The 14617-nt window shown below is 44.2% G+C and overlaps 1 protein-coding gene across 1 annotated transcript in view; it reads left to right on the plus strand.

Moving 5' to 3' along the window:
* ALK (ALK receptor tyrosine kinase) overlaps nucleotides 1-14617 on the plus strand; it is a 693423-nt gene that overhangs the window by 492054 nt on the left and 186752 nt on the right. The window contains exon 5 of the mRNA XM_066378600.1: nucleotides 12182-12309. Within this exon, the coding sequence (XP_066234697.1) occupies nucleotides 12182-12309 (128 nt within the window). The remainder of the gene's footprint in view (nucleotides 1-12181; nucleotides 12310-14617) is intronic.

Here is a 14617-nt window from a genome sequence, read left to right on the forward strand (position 1 = left end):
GGCACCAGTATTAGTTTGCTAAGGCTACCAGAACAAAGTACCACAAAGTGGGTGGCTACCCAGCAGGGCTCTATTATCTCCCGGTTCTGGAGGCTGGACATCCATGTTCAAGGCTGTGGCAGGCTCAGTTCCTTCTGAGGGCTGCGAGGAAGATGTGTTCCCTCTTTCCCGCACCCCACCCGCTTCAGTGGTCTGTCAGTGGTCTTTGGAATTCCTTGGCTTGTAGCTGCACCCCCCAATCTGTCTGCATCCTCACATGGGTTCTGCCTGTGTGCACATCTGTCTATACGCCCACGTTTCCCCTTCGAATGGCATTGTCGTACTGGGTTACGGCCCATTCTAATGATCTCATTTTAACTTGGTTACCTTTATGAAGACCCTATTTCCAGGTCACATTCTGATGCACTGGAGGTTAGGACCTCAACATATCGTTTTGGGGAACACTGTTCCGTGAGGGGAAACCATGTGGTTTCCAAGATTCACGCGAGTCGTACGTCTCTCAAGCACACAGTAATGTCAGTATAGGAGCTGCGTACGGGCCAGCGAACCCCTCTGCACCAAGGGGCTCAGGACATGATCCATCGGTGCCTCTGCAGTTTCCTCCACGTCCCTGATGGCCACACCAGCAAAAAGGCAGGAGAGAAGCAGCATGTGGAATGAGGGGGGGAGGTCGTCTCTGATAGGTGCCAGCCTGTGGGCTGTCTTTACCCTCCTTCCCAGGCCCCTTCAGCCTTTTCCAGCTCAGCTGACCACTATCCAGCCCCAGGACTTGCTTACAGGGAGGGCTGCAGTTTATAGCCAGGTCTGCCCTACCATATAAAGTTTTAGCACACTTGCTTGACTTGGCCAGAGATTTATGACTGAAGCAGACCCTCTGAGCTGAGCATCAGCATTTTGCTTGGTTCATAGGCTTGCGTATTGAACCAATCAATACATTAATGCATTAAATGGCATTTAGGTTAGCTCTTTAGGGAGCAGGATGGGCGGCTGGATATCATTTAAGCATGAGCAGGGAGGACTCCGTGGAGGCCTGGGGAATCCTGGGCGTTGAGCTCTGAGGTGGGGTGCAGGATAAAAGCTGCCCGTTCAGCCTCACTCAGGACTCAGGGCTGAAGCTGGAGGCAGGCTGGGATGAAGGAGAGGGATCCTGCAGGAACAGCCACATTTCAGTCTCGATATTGTCTGCCTCCTTCTCCCTGAGGAGCGTGTACTTAAGTAATAATAATAAAGAACTGACTCATTGAGGGGGCTTGAAAGAAAAGATTGTATTTGAAAAGAACAGATGATGCTAAGAAGTTATAGGAAGGAAGAGAGTTAGGAAGCCAAATTTCAGGTTCCCCCTGACTACTGGGGGGTGATGTGCCCAGACCTTCTTATGGGAAGAGTTAGAAAGGCAAATGGTCACCTAGAACTTTTGAGAAAACTCGCCACCCACCTGCTGGAGAGATTGTCGGACAAATCTGCAGAGTGGAGACTCCTGAGAACTCTGTGCCCACTTCTGTAACTTTAAATAATTTCTGGTTTGCCATCCCTAACCAAACCCTCTCTCCTCTCACTTCCCTGCCCAGAATTCAGCTGAGTCCCCCTCCCCGACAGCCTCCCACCCCCGATAAGGGATGGTCCAGTGCTGCTGGAGGAGACCGTGGCCTGCATGGGACCTAATCCAAGACTCAGACAAACCTCAGGGTTCGCAGGGTCGCTGCTCTTGAATTGAAGATTTCTTTTTGTTCACTTTGGCCTAGATCCCTGATCGGCAAACTGTAGCTTGCGAGCCACATGCGGCTCTTTCACCCCTTGAGTGTGGCTCTTCCACAAAATACCATGTGTGGGCGCTACCTCTATAAGGAATGTACCTACCTATATAGTTTAAGTTTAAAAAATTTGGCTTTCAAAAGAAATTTCAATTGTTGAACTGTTGATATTTGGCTCTGTTGACTAATGAGTTTACCAACCACTAGCCTAGGTGATCACTGTCCCTTCCTTTAAAAAGAAGAAGTACTAGTGAATCCTCTATGTATTTCTTTATACAAATGAGAACAAAGAAGAAGCCCTCCTAGACAACAAGCTTAGGAGCAATAGTCACTTGGGAATCAACTTCCAAAAGACTAAGACCTTTACTTCCAGTGTGGGTCTGTGGATGGAGTTCTGCACTGTCTTTCTGTGTAAATCACATTCGTGATACCACCACATCCAGGATTTTTAGTTTTAGTTTCTCTAAAACGGAATTTTAGAACACTTATGAACTAATTTGAAGGCTTTCTAGATTTTTAAGACTTTTTTTCCCTATCTTTTCTATTGCCCCATTCATTCCTAATTAAACAATAATTATCCTTAGTGACTTACCACTTTGAGTCTTTACAAAATAATTCAAATTTTTCTTGCTCATGTCACAGCAATGTAATGAGTACAACTGTCATGAAGAGGCCGGGGAACAAGCGTAAGTGCCTCTCAGTAAGTGTAGAACTGAAGTGGTATAAATATAGGGGCGGAAGGTGTCGGAGGACTAGAGAGTAACCTGGATCATCCAGTTAACCTCGGTACTCAGAGGGCACAGGGTGCTTTCTGGAATATAGAATGTAGAGATTGTGCTAACCTAGCAAGCACATTGGTCAGACGGAGGCCAGTAAAGAACACTTGGACTGTGACTTTTCCTTACACCTGTAGCTCTGATAAGTCTACTCCTACCCACCCCCCTGATTTAGGGGCCAGGGCTGTAGCGATGGACTCTCAGTTTCCTCTTGCTGGCCTGATACATAGAATGAAGGAAAAAATCCCAGCTGGGGACCAGGTGGATGCCTGCCTCCCACAAGCCTGTGGACTCCGGCCTCCGTTATGATGATGTGGAACTGGAGCAGAGAAGCAACAGCGTAGCCTGGGGCAACACTGGGGAGAAGCCAAAATATTTCTTAAACGGATCCTTTTCGGAGTACTGCTCTTTTTCAAATACCCACTAAAATATTCTTCTAAAAGTAAATAAATAAGTGAAGTATTTACATCTAACAAATTTCTACCTTCCCACATAAAAAGTACAAGAGTTTTGAAGATAAATAGCCTTAGGTTCACATTACCTCTAGTAAATGGGTACCTTTTGCCACATGGGCAAGTTATAGAAACTCTCTGAGCCTCAATTTTCTTGTTTATAAAATGGGAATGATAATATCTGTCTCATACATTTATTATAAAAAATTAAATGAGATAAAGCAAAATAGCTGCCTTTAACCCTTTCTGGAATGACGTGAAATGTAAACATACACAGACAAACAAGTTGTGTTTCAAGAGCCTGATACAAAGTTCCCTGGGGTGTCTGCATCTTTACATCTATCTTTATCTCCACCTGAGGGAGTGAAAGGAGTCCCAAAGGTCTGGGTGCTCTGGGGTGAGTGGTTCTTCCCAATCCCTGGAATATCATTGTATGTTCCCATTTCACCCTCTTGTAAGGTCATCTGTCACTCAAGGTTTAGTAATCAAAAGTAACACTAACATCAAAACAGCATTAGCTAATGCTTATTGAGTGTTAGCTAAATACTCTACATGGCTTAACCCATGTAGTCTTCACAACATCCCTCTAAGTTTCTATTACCATCCCTGCTTCTTAATGACAGAACACAGGCACAGATAGGTTAGGATAGGCAGCTGACCAGAGGTCACAGCCAATAGGAGGCAGAATTAAGATTTTAAAGTAGGAAGTCTGGCTCCAAGGTTTGAGCTCTTAATATATTTCTCTTGAAGGAAGGAAGGAAAGGGGAAGGGAGGGTGTTACAGAAGAAAGAAGGAGAAAAGTTAAGAAGAAAGGAATAAAGGGAAGGAGGAAGGAAGGAAGGAAGGAAGGAAGGAAGGAAGGAAGGAAGGAAGGAAGGAAGGAAGGAAGGAAGGAAGGAAGGAAGGGAGGGAGGGAGGGAGGGAGGGAGGGAGGGAGGGAGGGAGGGAGGAAGGGATGGGATGGAGAAAGCAAAATTAAAAGTTAAAGAGAGGGGCCAGGGCAATGAACCCAAGACCATTCATTCATTTTTTCTTAGCTCAAAAGCATGAGAAAAGAATTAGGGAAAACGCACTGTGGGAGCACCTTCTTAGCCCCCCGCCCCAGGGAGGCCAGGCTATGTTCCAGGTCTGTGTAGCCCATACAGCATCTCTGATGAAAACCAAACCTGCTTCCCAGCAGCCCGTGCTCAGGCCTCGCGGAGCCCACCTGTGCCCCGCCCGCCGTCCCTGTCTCAGAGCCCCCTGTGCTCCCGCTGCTCTCCTCCTGCAGAGCCAGAAGCACCCTCCACCCAGGGCAGCTCTCTCCACTGGGAGCCGCAGCCTGAACCAGCCTGGAACTCCATCCAGATTTCATCCTCTCCAGGGCACATTTATCCAGCTCCTGGGAAATTTTGAAGGGTGAAGGAATAACAAAGTCAAGGCTGCTTGGATAAAAGACCCTGTGCCACATACCAAGTGTTATTATTATTACAGAAAATTAACTAGCAACAAAGAACTCCACACTAGAATTTACATTGATCTGGCTTTTTTTCCTCCTTGCTATCTCCCATAAAAATGCTTTAAATGCAGGCTGATTTAATGGAAACAATAAAAAATAGTGCTGAATGGTTTATATGTGCTGCAGAATTACTACAAGGTATATTTTAAGAAAAACTTGAAATTTATGTGGGTTTTTTTTTCTCTAAGATAAGATCAGGGAGAGAAGTGTGATTGCCGTTGTGTATTTCCCCTGTGTTGATCTAGAGGAGCTCCCACAGGCTCAGCTTCTTGTTTCTAACAGATCTTTACAACTTCACACTCACATCTGGACACTTGTCAAGAGAGGGTCTTACCAAAGAGACGCAGAAGAATGTCAGCTGTGTGGCCCGAGCCTTAACAGGATTACTCCCGGTCATAATGATAATCGTGCGACAGAGCTCTACGTGAAAGGGATAAGGCTGCTTGTCTAATTTATGTGGGTCCCATCATCCTCAGCCTAACCCTTGAGCTTGGCTGTCCTGGCCAGGTAGTTAGGCACCACCTGAATGACTAAGTTATGGTGACTACTTCAGCGCATGAGAATGGCCACATCTTTTAGTTTCAGGTCCCCTACCTTGTTCACCGGGGCTAGAACTTGAAACAAAGCTTCAAAGAGATGAGGTTTCTCAGCTCAAGAAGCCTTGAAAGGCAGTTTAAGACTGTGTTTATAAAGGCTATGGAGCCATACTGACCTGGGTTTAAAACTCAGCTAAAAGCAGAGCATACAGTAGGTCTTCAATAAATTTAACTGTTGTCAATCATGTTATTAATACTGTTATTATTGGTATTGTTGCTACTGTTAATATTCACTTTGACTTGGTTCACAGAAGACGTGCCTTGTAGAGAACAACCATGCATTAAGCGGGACCACACCTAGTTGAACACTCAGATTGCCTCCATGTCTCAGTCACTATGATTCCTTTGCTGGGTTCTAGGTAGACAAATAAGAACTGATCTGATGGCCTTGCTTATTGTTTAAAAGGGGGCTGTGGATGAATGGGGAGCCAAGAGCTGTGTGATGAACCAACTCCCAAGCTTCCTTCAGCTCCCAAATTTCCCCAGCCCTTAGGTTCCTCCTAACAGGGAAGCCATCATTGTCACTGGAATGGATAAAAGCTACTGATAATGAATTCACATATACTTTCAGATTAACTCAGCTTCACTACAATATAAATTTTGGCCAATAATGTCAGAATCTTACCTGATTTAACAGAAATCAGTTTATGCATTTGCTCTCTCATTCAACGTATATTTATTGAGCATCTATGATATATCAGGCACTGAAGGCACAATAATGAATGATCCACCAATCCTGGCTTTAAGGAGGTTGGAAGTGGATGGGTAAAACACAGGGACCTCCTTCCTATAAAGGCCAATGGAAAACATAGACTCCTGCCAGACTGGACCGCCTATTCTCTGAACACAGCCTGTTTGTCTGTTTGACCTCTGCTCTTGTGCTCACGCCATCCTATTTTACTGCATTGCCCTTTTCCCAGTTCCTGCCCGCTCTTCATAACCCATTCATTGTCAAGGGTCACCTCTCCTCCTCCCCCAGTCTGAGACACTATTTTGCCCTCTAGTATATAGTATTTAAGGAACTTACATAGCTCTTCTGTACTGCCATTCACTATACATTTTGGTAAATACTTTTACTCTTTCTCACTAGTCTGTAAGCCCCTGGAATGCAAAGCTAAGTCATAACCCTGTAGGATCCTCAGAGCACTTAATACTTTTCTAGTATTAAGTAAGAATGCACCAATCAAACCTGAAATTGGAATTCACCAGGATGTAACTGAGATCTAGGCAGGAAGCATCTTCCCACCTGCTACGGGAAGACGCAGAGGCACACGAGGACTTTGCTATAAGCAACGTGGGTGCTTTGAGGATCTGGCAGAAGACTGACCTGCGATTCCAGTCCAATCCCAATACGTTTCATTGTCAGGGTATTTCAACACAGTTTCTTGGGGTTGTGCTTAACCTATGAAGATTCTTTAAGAATATCTTTGGACTAAACAAATAGGTTGGCTGCTGTTCATAAATTACAAATGTCTCTCTCACTTCATTTTACCCACACTCCTTTCCCCCCCCTGAATCTCTTAAGTGAGTGGAGATGCGGTCGTTCATGGACCCATGCCATTTCATGAAAATAGTTGTGGTCTTCTGTAAGAATAGCTCCTGCTTATTGAGCCCCAATGAAGATGTTCCTCCGCATATATCCTTCTCATAAATCCTCACAATACAGCAAGCTAGGTCTTAGGACTTCTACCTGAAAAATAACGAAACTGAGGATCAGAGAAGTTAAATCATTTGCCTAAGGTCACTTAGCTAGTAAATAATGAAGCTGAGCACGGAACCTCAGCCTCGTGGTGTTATAACAGCTAAAACCATGTCGGCGAGGCGTTCATTGAAGAGCATGAAGGGTGTGAGGCTCCCTTTTGTGGGCTAGCCCTACATTAACAGTATGCCTACTGGAATATCACACAGCCACAAAATAATACACCTTCCTCTCTATCTTGTCACCTGTTGTCTATGGCCCTCACATGCTGTCAGAAGTGCTCATTTCATTATGGGCTTGAAATAACTTGGTGCCTTTGTCTTCCCAAGACGACTGCCAGCCCCTCTGTCTCATCGGTAGCTTGCCTCACATCCGACTGCCAGACAATTTCCTTTGTGTTCAGAGACTAACCCAGTGCTGGCGGTGGGAGCCTTAAAGGTGCTTTTTGTTTCCAGGTCTGAGCTGCTTCTGATGTTTTGTTCTGTGTATGCGTTTTCTGATACTCTGTTTTCCTGTCTGGCTGACCTACCTATCCTCAAACCCCAGCCTGGTGAGCCCTCTAGCAATGCTAGGTAGACCTCTCCTTTGCTATCTCTGCGATTCCAGTGATATGAAAAGCAACCTGGTGCTTAGACTGGTCCTTAGTTTGCATTATCCCTCATTCTGGCAGTCTGGGAGCAATAATATACTTGATTTAAATCTGAGTTCTGCGGGTAACCAAATGGGTGACCTTAGGCAGTCTCTCCATTTCGCGGAGGGGCTGGGAGTGCATCTCTTTGCAGAAATAAATCTGTGATTTTTTTTTAACTAATAACTCTTCTTCCACCTTCTGTGGAATATTATTTGTCCATTGCAGCTTTCAGTATTTCATAAAGTATTTTGTCACTAGGACTCCTGCAATCTGTAAGAGAAGTTATAGGCATCAGATAAGCAAGGGACCTTGGAGAACTTTAAATTCAATGCCCACATTTTGCCAATGAAGACACTAAATCCCAGGAGGGGCAGGGCCATGATCTAGCCCATACACACCCAGGATGGAGTCTGTGCCTCACTCCCAATCGAGGGCCCTTGGCATACTACTTCTGGCCTCTGGGTCAGAAATGTACCTTGATATTCACAAACCAACTCTCTTGCTTTTATTGGCGGCTTTCATTTATTCATTATGTTTGAAACCACTCAGCAAAAATGCGGGGCCGGCCCTGGCCAGTTGGCTCAGTGGTAGAGCGTCGGCCTGGCGTGCAGAAGTCCCGGGTTCGATTCCCAGCCAGGGCACACAGGAGAAGCGCCCATCTGCTTCTCCACCCCTCCCCCTCTCCTTCCTCTCTGTCTCTCTCTTCCACTCCCGCAGCCAAGGCTCCATTAGAGCAAAGATGGCCCAGGCGCGCTGGGGATGGCTCTGTGGCCTCTGCCTCAGGCGCTAGAGTGGCTCTGGATGCAACAGAGCAATGCCCCAGATGGGCAGAGCATCGCCCCCTGGTGGGCGTGCCAGGTGGATCCCAGTCGGGCACATGCAGGAATCTGACTGCCTCCCCGTTTCCAGCTTCAGAAAAATACAAAAAAAAAAAAAAAAAATGCGGGGCCAGTTTTTCCCCTCAGCAGATACACACAAAATTGAAGAAACTTTTCTGACTACTAATACAATTGGTCAGAAAACCCCGAATGCCAGGCATTTCAAGTGCCTTGTTCCAAGTCATCAGACAACTGAGGGACAGAACGGAGCTGGAAGTGGAAGGCTTCAGGGAGACGCTGGAAGGTAATGGATGGCTACAGGCTGTCCATCCATGCAGTTTCCGTCTTCCCAAAGTCCAGAGGGAAGCCCACACTGTCAGAGTGATTGAGTGAAGTGTCATTGCTAAGAAGTTCTCAAGTCCCAAGCACATGGATGTGGCCACACACTGGTTTCTAGGAGACTCTAGGTCAGAGCACAACCTTCCCCTTTTCGAGCATTGGTCCAGGCAGCCAGCTAAAGAGGAAAACAAAACCCTAATGAGCAACTTCCATGACCGCCGGGATGTAAGTAAAGAAAATGGAGGCAAACAGAAGAGAGAACTTGGGTTTGTTTTTCATGGGGGTTTTGGCTGTCTCTTAAACAAATCTGACCCTAGGTATAAGCTTGCCCTTTTCTGGTCCCAACTTCCCCGGTTATAAAATACATGTTTGGCAACTGCTCTGAAAGTTATTAAAGTTGCAGCAGTAAACTATGGGAGGCCAGAGAATTTCAGACAAAAGTTATTGCATCAGTAACTCAGAAACTGTTTCTAAAACTCCTGACACATTTATCTAGAGGGCTAGGGCCAATACAGAAATGGAAATCATTGTCAAGGGCCACTGTGTACCTGGAGTTAAAATCCATCATTCCTCAGAGCAGAGAGCTAAGATTTTGGCAGAATATGAATAGTCAGTCATGCCTTTCACCATCATCTTTCCTCAAAAATAAGGTCCTTTATTTTTTAGAAGAACAAGAAAAATTCTAATGTCTTTGTTTGTTTGTTTTTTCCATAAGAACCGCTTGTTTACTTTTTCTTTTCAAATATCTCTTTCTTTGACAACCCCACATTTAAACCAGAAGGCCTCCTTGTCCTTATTCAATTTCCCTGGTTTTATTTTGGATAGAAAACCTGCTGGGTACAGTAACAGAGAACAAACTTTACAATAGCAATAATCTCTTCCACAGCATCCATTGTGGGGAAACTTAATACACTTTTATTAAATGGCTGCGGATGGGGCTCCGGTGGTCTGAATTAACTACAGAGGAGGATAGCCAGGGAACGGAACTACCCTCTTCACTCGGCAGACTCCCAGGGCAGCCCAGCATCAGGGCAGGGACCAGAGACTTGAAACTGCCGTCCAGGAATGCCCACTGACAGACCATTGATTGTCTCAGGTGCCTTTATCACCGAAAGTTAGCGAAGGCAGAAAGGCTTAATGGATTTCAGGGTTGCGAGTAAATGGAGAAATGGGCCCTCAGATTCACTATTGGAGGGTTGGCAACATGACTCAGAGTTTTAAATGTACGTGCACTTTGACTCAGGTTGCAAGAATTTGTCCAAAGGCAGTATCTACAGAAGTATACAGGGTTAGCTTCAGCATGACCATAAAGAGGAAAAGTCAGGAACAATGCACAAATCATTAAAAATGCAATCATTGAACTGATCCTGTAGTCTATATTTATTGTCTCATAACAATAAAACATGACGAGACATGCCATTGAGTAGGAAAGTATAGTCAGAGAGAGCATATGTAGTATAGTCTCATCTGCATACAACTAGGGCTGAAAGGCTGTTCACAGAGATGTTGACAGTGGTATCTCTGAGTAATGAACTTCTAGGTGACTTCTACTTTTCTTTATCAACTTTTCTGAATTATTGGACTATCACCATTTTTTTAATAATAAATATCACTTTTTACTTCTGGGAAGGATTCTTTAGTTCTTTAAATAAAAAAAAAGAAACCTAATCTTTCCTTAAATTCTTCACACTGGCATTGCCAGACCTGAGCCCACCCTAGAGGTAAGACGATATGAAACATTGACGAGTCTGTGTGTGGACAGTCATGCCCGTTATCTGCAAGGGTTGTGTTCCAAGTGAATGTCTGAAATTGTAGATAGTACCTTATATATGGGGGGTTTTTTTGTATGTTTTCAAAGTGAGAAGCGGGGGCGGGGGGGAGGCAGACAGACTCCCTCATGTGCCGACTGGGATCCACCAGCATACCCACCAGGGGGCGGTACTCGACCCATCTGGGGCTTTGCTCCACTGCAATCTGAGCCATTAGAGCACCTGAGGTGGAGGCCATGAGGCCATCCTCAGCGCACTGGCCAACTTTGCTCCAATGGAGCCTTGACTGTGGGAGGAGAAGAGAGAGATAGAGAAAAAGGAGAGGTGGAAGGGTGGAGAAGCAGATGGGCGCTTCTCCTGTGTGCCTTGGCTGGGAATCAAACCTGGGACTTCCACACTACCAATGAGCCAACCAGCCAGGGCTGTATGTTTTTTCTATACATATATACCTATGATAAAGTTTAATTTATAATCTAGGCACAATAACAGATTAACTACTTTAATAACATACAATAGTTATAACAATATACTGTGATACAAGTCTTGTGAATGGCTTTGGGCAATTATTAAATAAAATAAAAATTAGTGGAACACAAGCACTATGATACCATGACAGCTGGTCTAATAACCTAGACGGCTGCCAAGGGACTAACTGGAAGGCAGTCACGCAGGGACACAGGCTTCTCAAAGGGATGACTCACACCCTGGGCGGACAGAGGACAGTGTGGGATTTCATCAAGCTACTTAGATCAATGCACAGTTTAAAACTTATACATTGTTTATTTCTAGAATTTTCCACTTAATATGGGTAACAAACTACAGAAAGCAAAACCGTGGCTAAGGGAGGACCACTGCATACGTATATCAAAACTGATCCATTTGTACGCTTTACGTCATCAAATTGCGCACTTTTAGTACATGCAATCAGTTGTACGTCAAGTACATCTCAATAAAATTCTTTTTCTTTAAAAGGAAAGAAAATAGGAAATAGTCCATATAGTTTCCATTCTCTACACAAAATTGTCAAAATAACTATATATTTATTTTAAAACCTGAATCAATGTTGGAAAGCAAATTTGATGTTCCAATCAGTGACAGGAGGCTATTCCAAGAGGTTAATAGTCTGAGTGGGGTGCAAAAATGTTCATTTAGTTCACTCTCTGTTATCCTGTGGTGTCAGTGTCCTTGGTTATAGATGGTGCAAAGCTCGCCGTCTGACCTGCTTGTGTCTTTTCCTGTTTGCACCTTTTGCAGAGTCCATGTCAATCTCGGGTACCTTTCACCCCAGGATGCATGCTTCAGTGCACTTTAATTTACCTGCAGTCTAGAAGGAGCCCTTGCAAGCCTCCCTTAAGTAACCGTATAGCAGATCTGAGGATTCCAAGACTTTGGGATCAGATAAAATTCTGAAAACCAAGCATTCTTTCCAGATGCAATTGTGAATAGTCAGATAAATGTTTGAAAGACTGTTCCTTCACTCTGCTGCCAGGTTTTCTCAAGTACATATATTCTTTTCCTGTAAGACTGGCTACAGAAATAGTCCATAGGTTGGTAATGACCTAAAGAGAATATGACAAAAAGAAAAAAAGAAAGAAAAAACCCACCAGTGGCCGCAATGGCTTTGAAAATTGGGTCTCTGAGTTAGCTGGCCAGAGGAAACTAATGCTTGTGTGCTGGTCTCGGGGCCTGTCTGCTCCGAGTCATTTAGGGTTCCACCTCTTGCTGGCAGGTAGGTGCCCTTGAAGAACATGGGCCCTGAAGTCACTGCAGGAGCAGGCGCTCTCTGCAGGTGAAGCCTGCTTCTCATCACTGTCTTTCTATGCTTTCCCCCTCTGCTTCTCGATGCCACCAGCTGGACAGTGCTGCAGGGAAGAATTGGGCGCCCAGAGAACCCCTTCCGAGTGGCCCTGGAATACATCTCAAGTGGAAACCGAAGTTTGTCTGCAGTGGACTTCTTTGCCCTGAAGAACTGCAGCGAAGGTATCTTAGTCTGGCTTTCCCTTTTGCTCCTTGGTAGCTTATTGTCTTAAGTGTGTCAGTAACCTGTCGCCATGATGATTAGCTGGGAACATGCATCCCTATATAGAAAAGTCAACAGTGCGTAGAGGCTTGTTCTGCATATCATCAAGTGCTTCATAGCCCAGAGGGTCAGTTCTCCAAGATTGAGTATGATATTATACTGTACTCCTTAATTTAAAACTTCATCCCATAGAACAGGGGTCGGGAACCTATGGCTCGCGAGCCAGATGTGACTCTTTTGATGACTGCATCTGGCTCGCAGACAAATCTTTAACAAAAAACATAATGTTAAAAATATAAAACATTCTCATGTATTACAATCCATTCATTTCCTACCGCTCATGTTCATGGTTGCTGGTGGCTGGAGCCAATCACAGCTGTCCTCCGGGACAACACCAAATTTTTATTGGATAATGTGTAACATATACGGGTCGTTGTATGGCTCTCATGGTATTACATTTTAAAATATGTGGCGTTCATGGCTCTCTCAGCCAAAAAGTTTCCCAACCCCTGCCATAGAATATAGTCTTTATTAGATAACGTATTATCTCAAATTCTCTGGCTGCTGAATGAATTACTTGTTTTTGTAATTTTTTTATTGTGGGAAATTTAAAATGTATACAAATAAATAGTGATGCAAATAATTCTCATATACTTTCAACTCAGTTTCAGTAATTGTCCACATTCTCCCATTTTTGTATCACCCATATCTCTACCCACTCCTTCCCACACACCAACTTGATAATGATTATATGATTATATACTTTGTTTTTTTCCAAGGCAAAATTTACAACTAAGGATTTTTAATGATTTATTTTAAGCTATTATTAAGGGACACCACAGGAAATGGTTATATGTCAAATTTTTCACTTATTTAGTAAAAAACCATTAGAGCCACTGTGTCATCAAATTCCTTTTGCGTAAGTCTCAGATTGTGAATTTATTTCGAGACGGCATCTCTCTCCTGAAGCATAGTTTATTGTTTCTTTTTCTTTTGGCCTTTGTTGCCAGGGAACTCTGAACTGAATCACAGTAATTATATCTGTGTAGTTTTTTGATAAGTGTATTTCCCCCTCCCTCTTCAGAATTTTTGACCTTCTGTTCTTGTTTCCAAGATCATATTTTTAATGTATCTTTTTACTACATATTGCCTCAATTCTGATTAGTAAGCAAGACGAAATGGATCATCAGTAGACATATGAGGCTGATCTTCCCGTGAGCCTTCAGAAGGCTTATGATTGTAAACACCCTGGGTTGTTTCCCAAAGGGTGCAAGAGACACATCTAGGAGGCTCTTCAGGAAGAAGTTGATTTCTTGACTGCCGTTCTCCGGCTGTGCTTGCTCTGCCCAGAGGTTCACTGGGGAGCAGGCCCTGACCTGAGCCAGGGAATCTGTGGTGTGAGAGGCTCATGAATGAAGTGTGGACAGGAAGGAAACCTGTGGCACTCACAGAGCTAAATTCTCAATTTAACTTCTCATCACCAGCCATGAAGGCCCGTGACACACGGCCATCAACAGTATGTAGAGGCCTGGGTTTAAATCTTGTGCTCCTGGAGCTTGTATATGAGAGACTTCCTCAGGCAGGGAGCGGCTCTGGCCACCCAGCTCCTTAGGCTGCTGTGAAGAAAATTCATTGCTTGTTTTGCAAGAACTTGTACAAAGTGTGTGTGTTTTTTATTTCTTTAATCAAAACTGATTTATGTGTAGGGGAAAGAAAAATCACCATAATGTGATCGATTGAACTTCAGTTCAAGTTGAAAAGGTAGTTAACCTGTGATATGAGGCAATGTACAAGAAACATGTGGTTTGGGAGTAAGCCAGGAGCTTGTACAAATGTTTCCGCACTCATGAACTGGGGGATTTGTGAGCGCCTCTGGACGCCATCCATCCTCGCAGATGTCGAGCGCCTGTGTACCGTCCAAAGAGGCCATGTGTTGAAATGGAACCAGTTAACAGGAATGTGACAAGGAGAAGGTATCAGTTCACAGGATTGCTCTAACCTCATTTGAACAAAATCAGAATCCCTTCTGATGAGCCTACCAATCTCCAAATATCAGGCTTAGCACAATTATTCCTGCAAAAATTATTTGTACTTTTGATCAAGGATCTCAACCAGTTGTGCAAGTATTTTTCTTTCTTGCCCCTCCCTTTTTCCTACAAAATCCTTCTTCTGTAGCTTATGTTGCAATTTCAGTGAGTCTGTTGTAGAGTTTAAAAGGCCAGTTTCCTGTCTGCCTCTCTACTCCTATGAAATCAAGAAAGTTGACTT

The sequence above is a fragment of the Saccopteryx leptura genome, chromosome 3, assembly GCF_036850995.1.
Source record: "Saccopteryx leptura isolate mSacLep1 chromosome 3, mSacLep1_pri_phased_curated, whole genome shotgun sequence".
Lineage (NCBI taxonomy): Eukaryota > Metazoa > Chordata > Mammalia > Chiroptera > Emballonuridae > Saccopteryx > Saccopteryx leptura.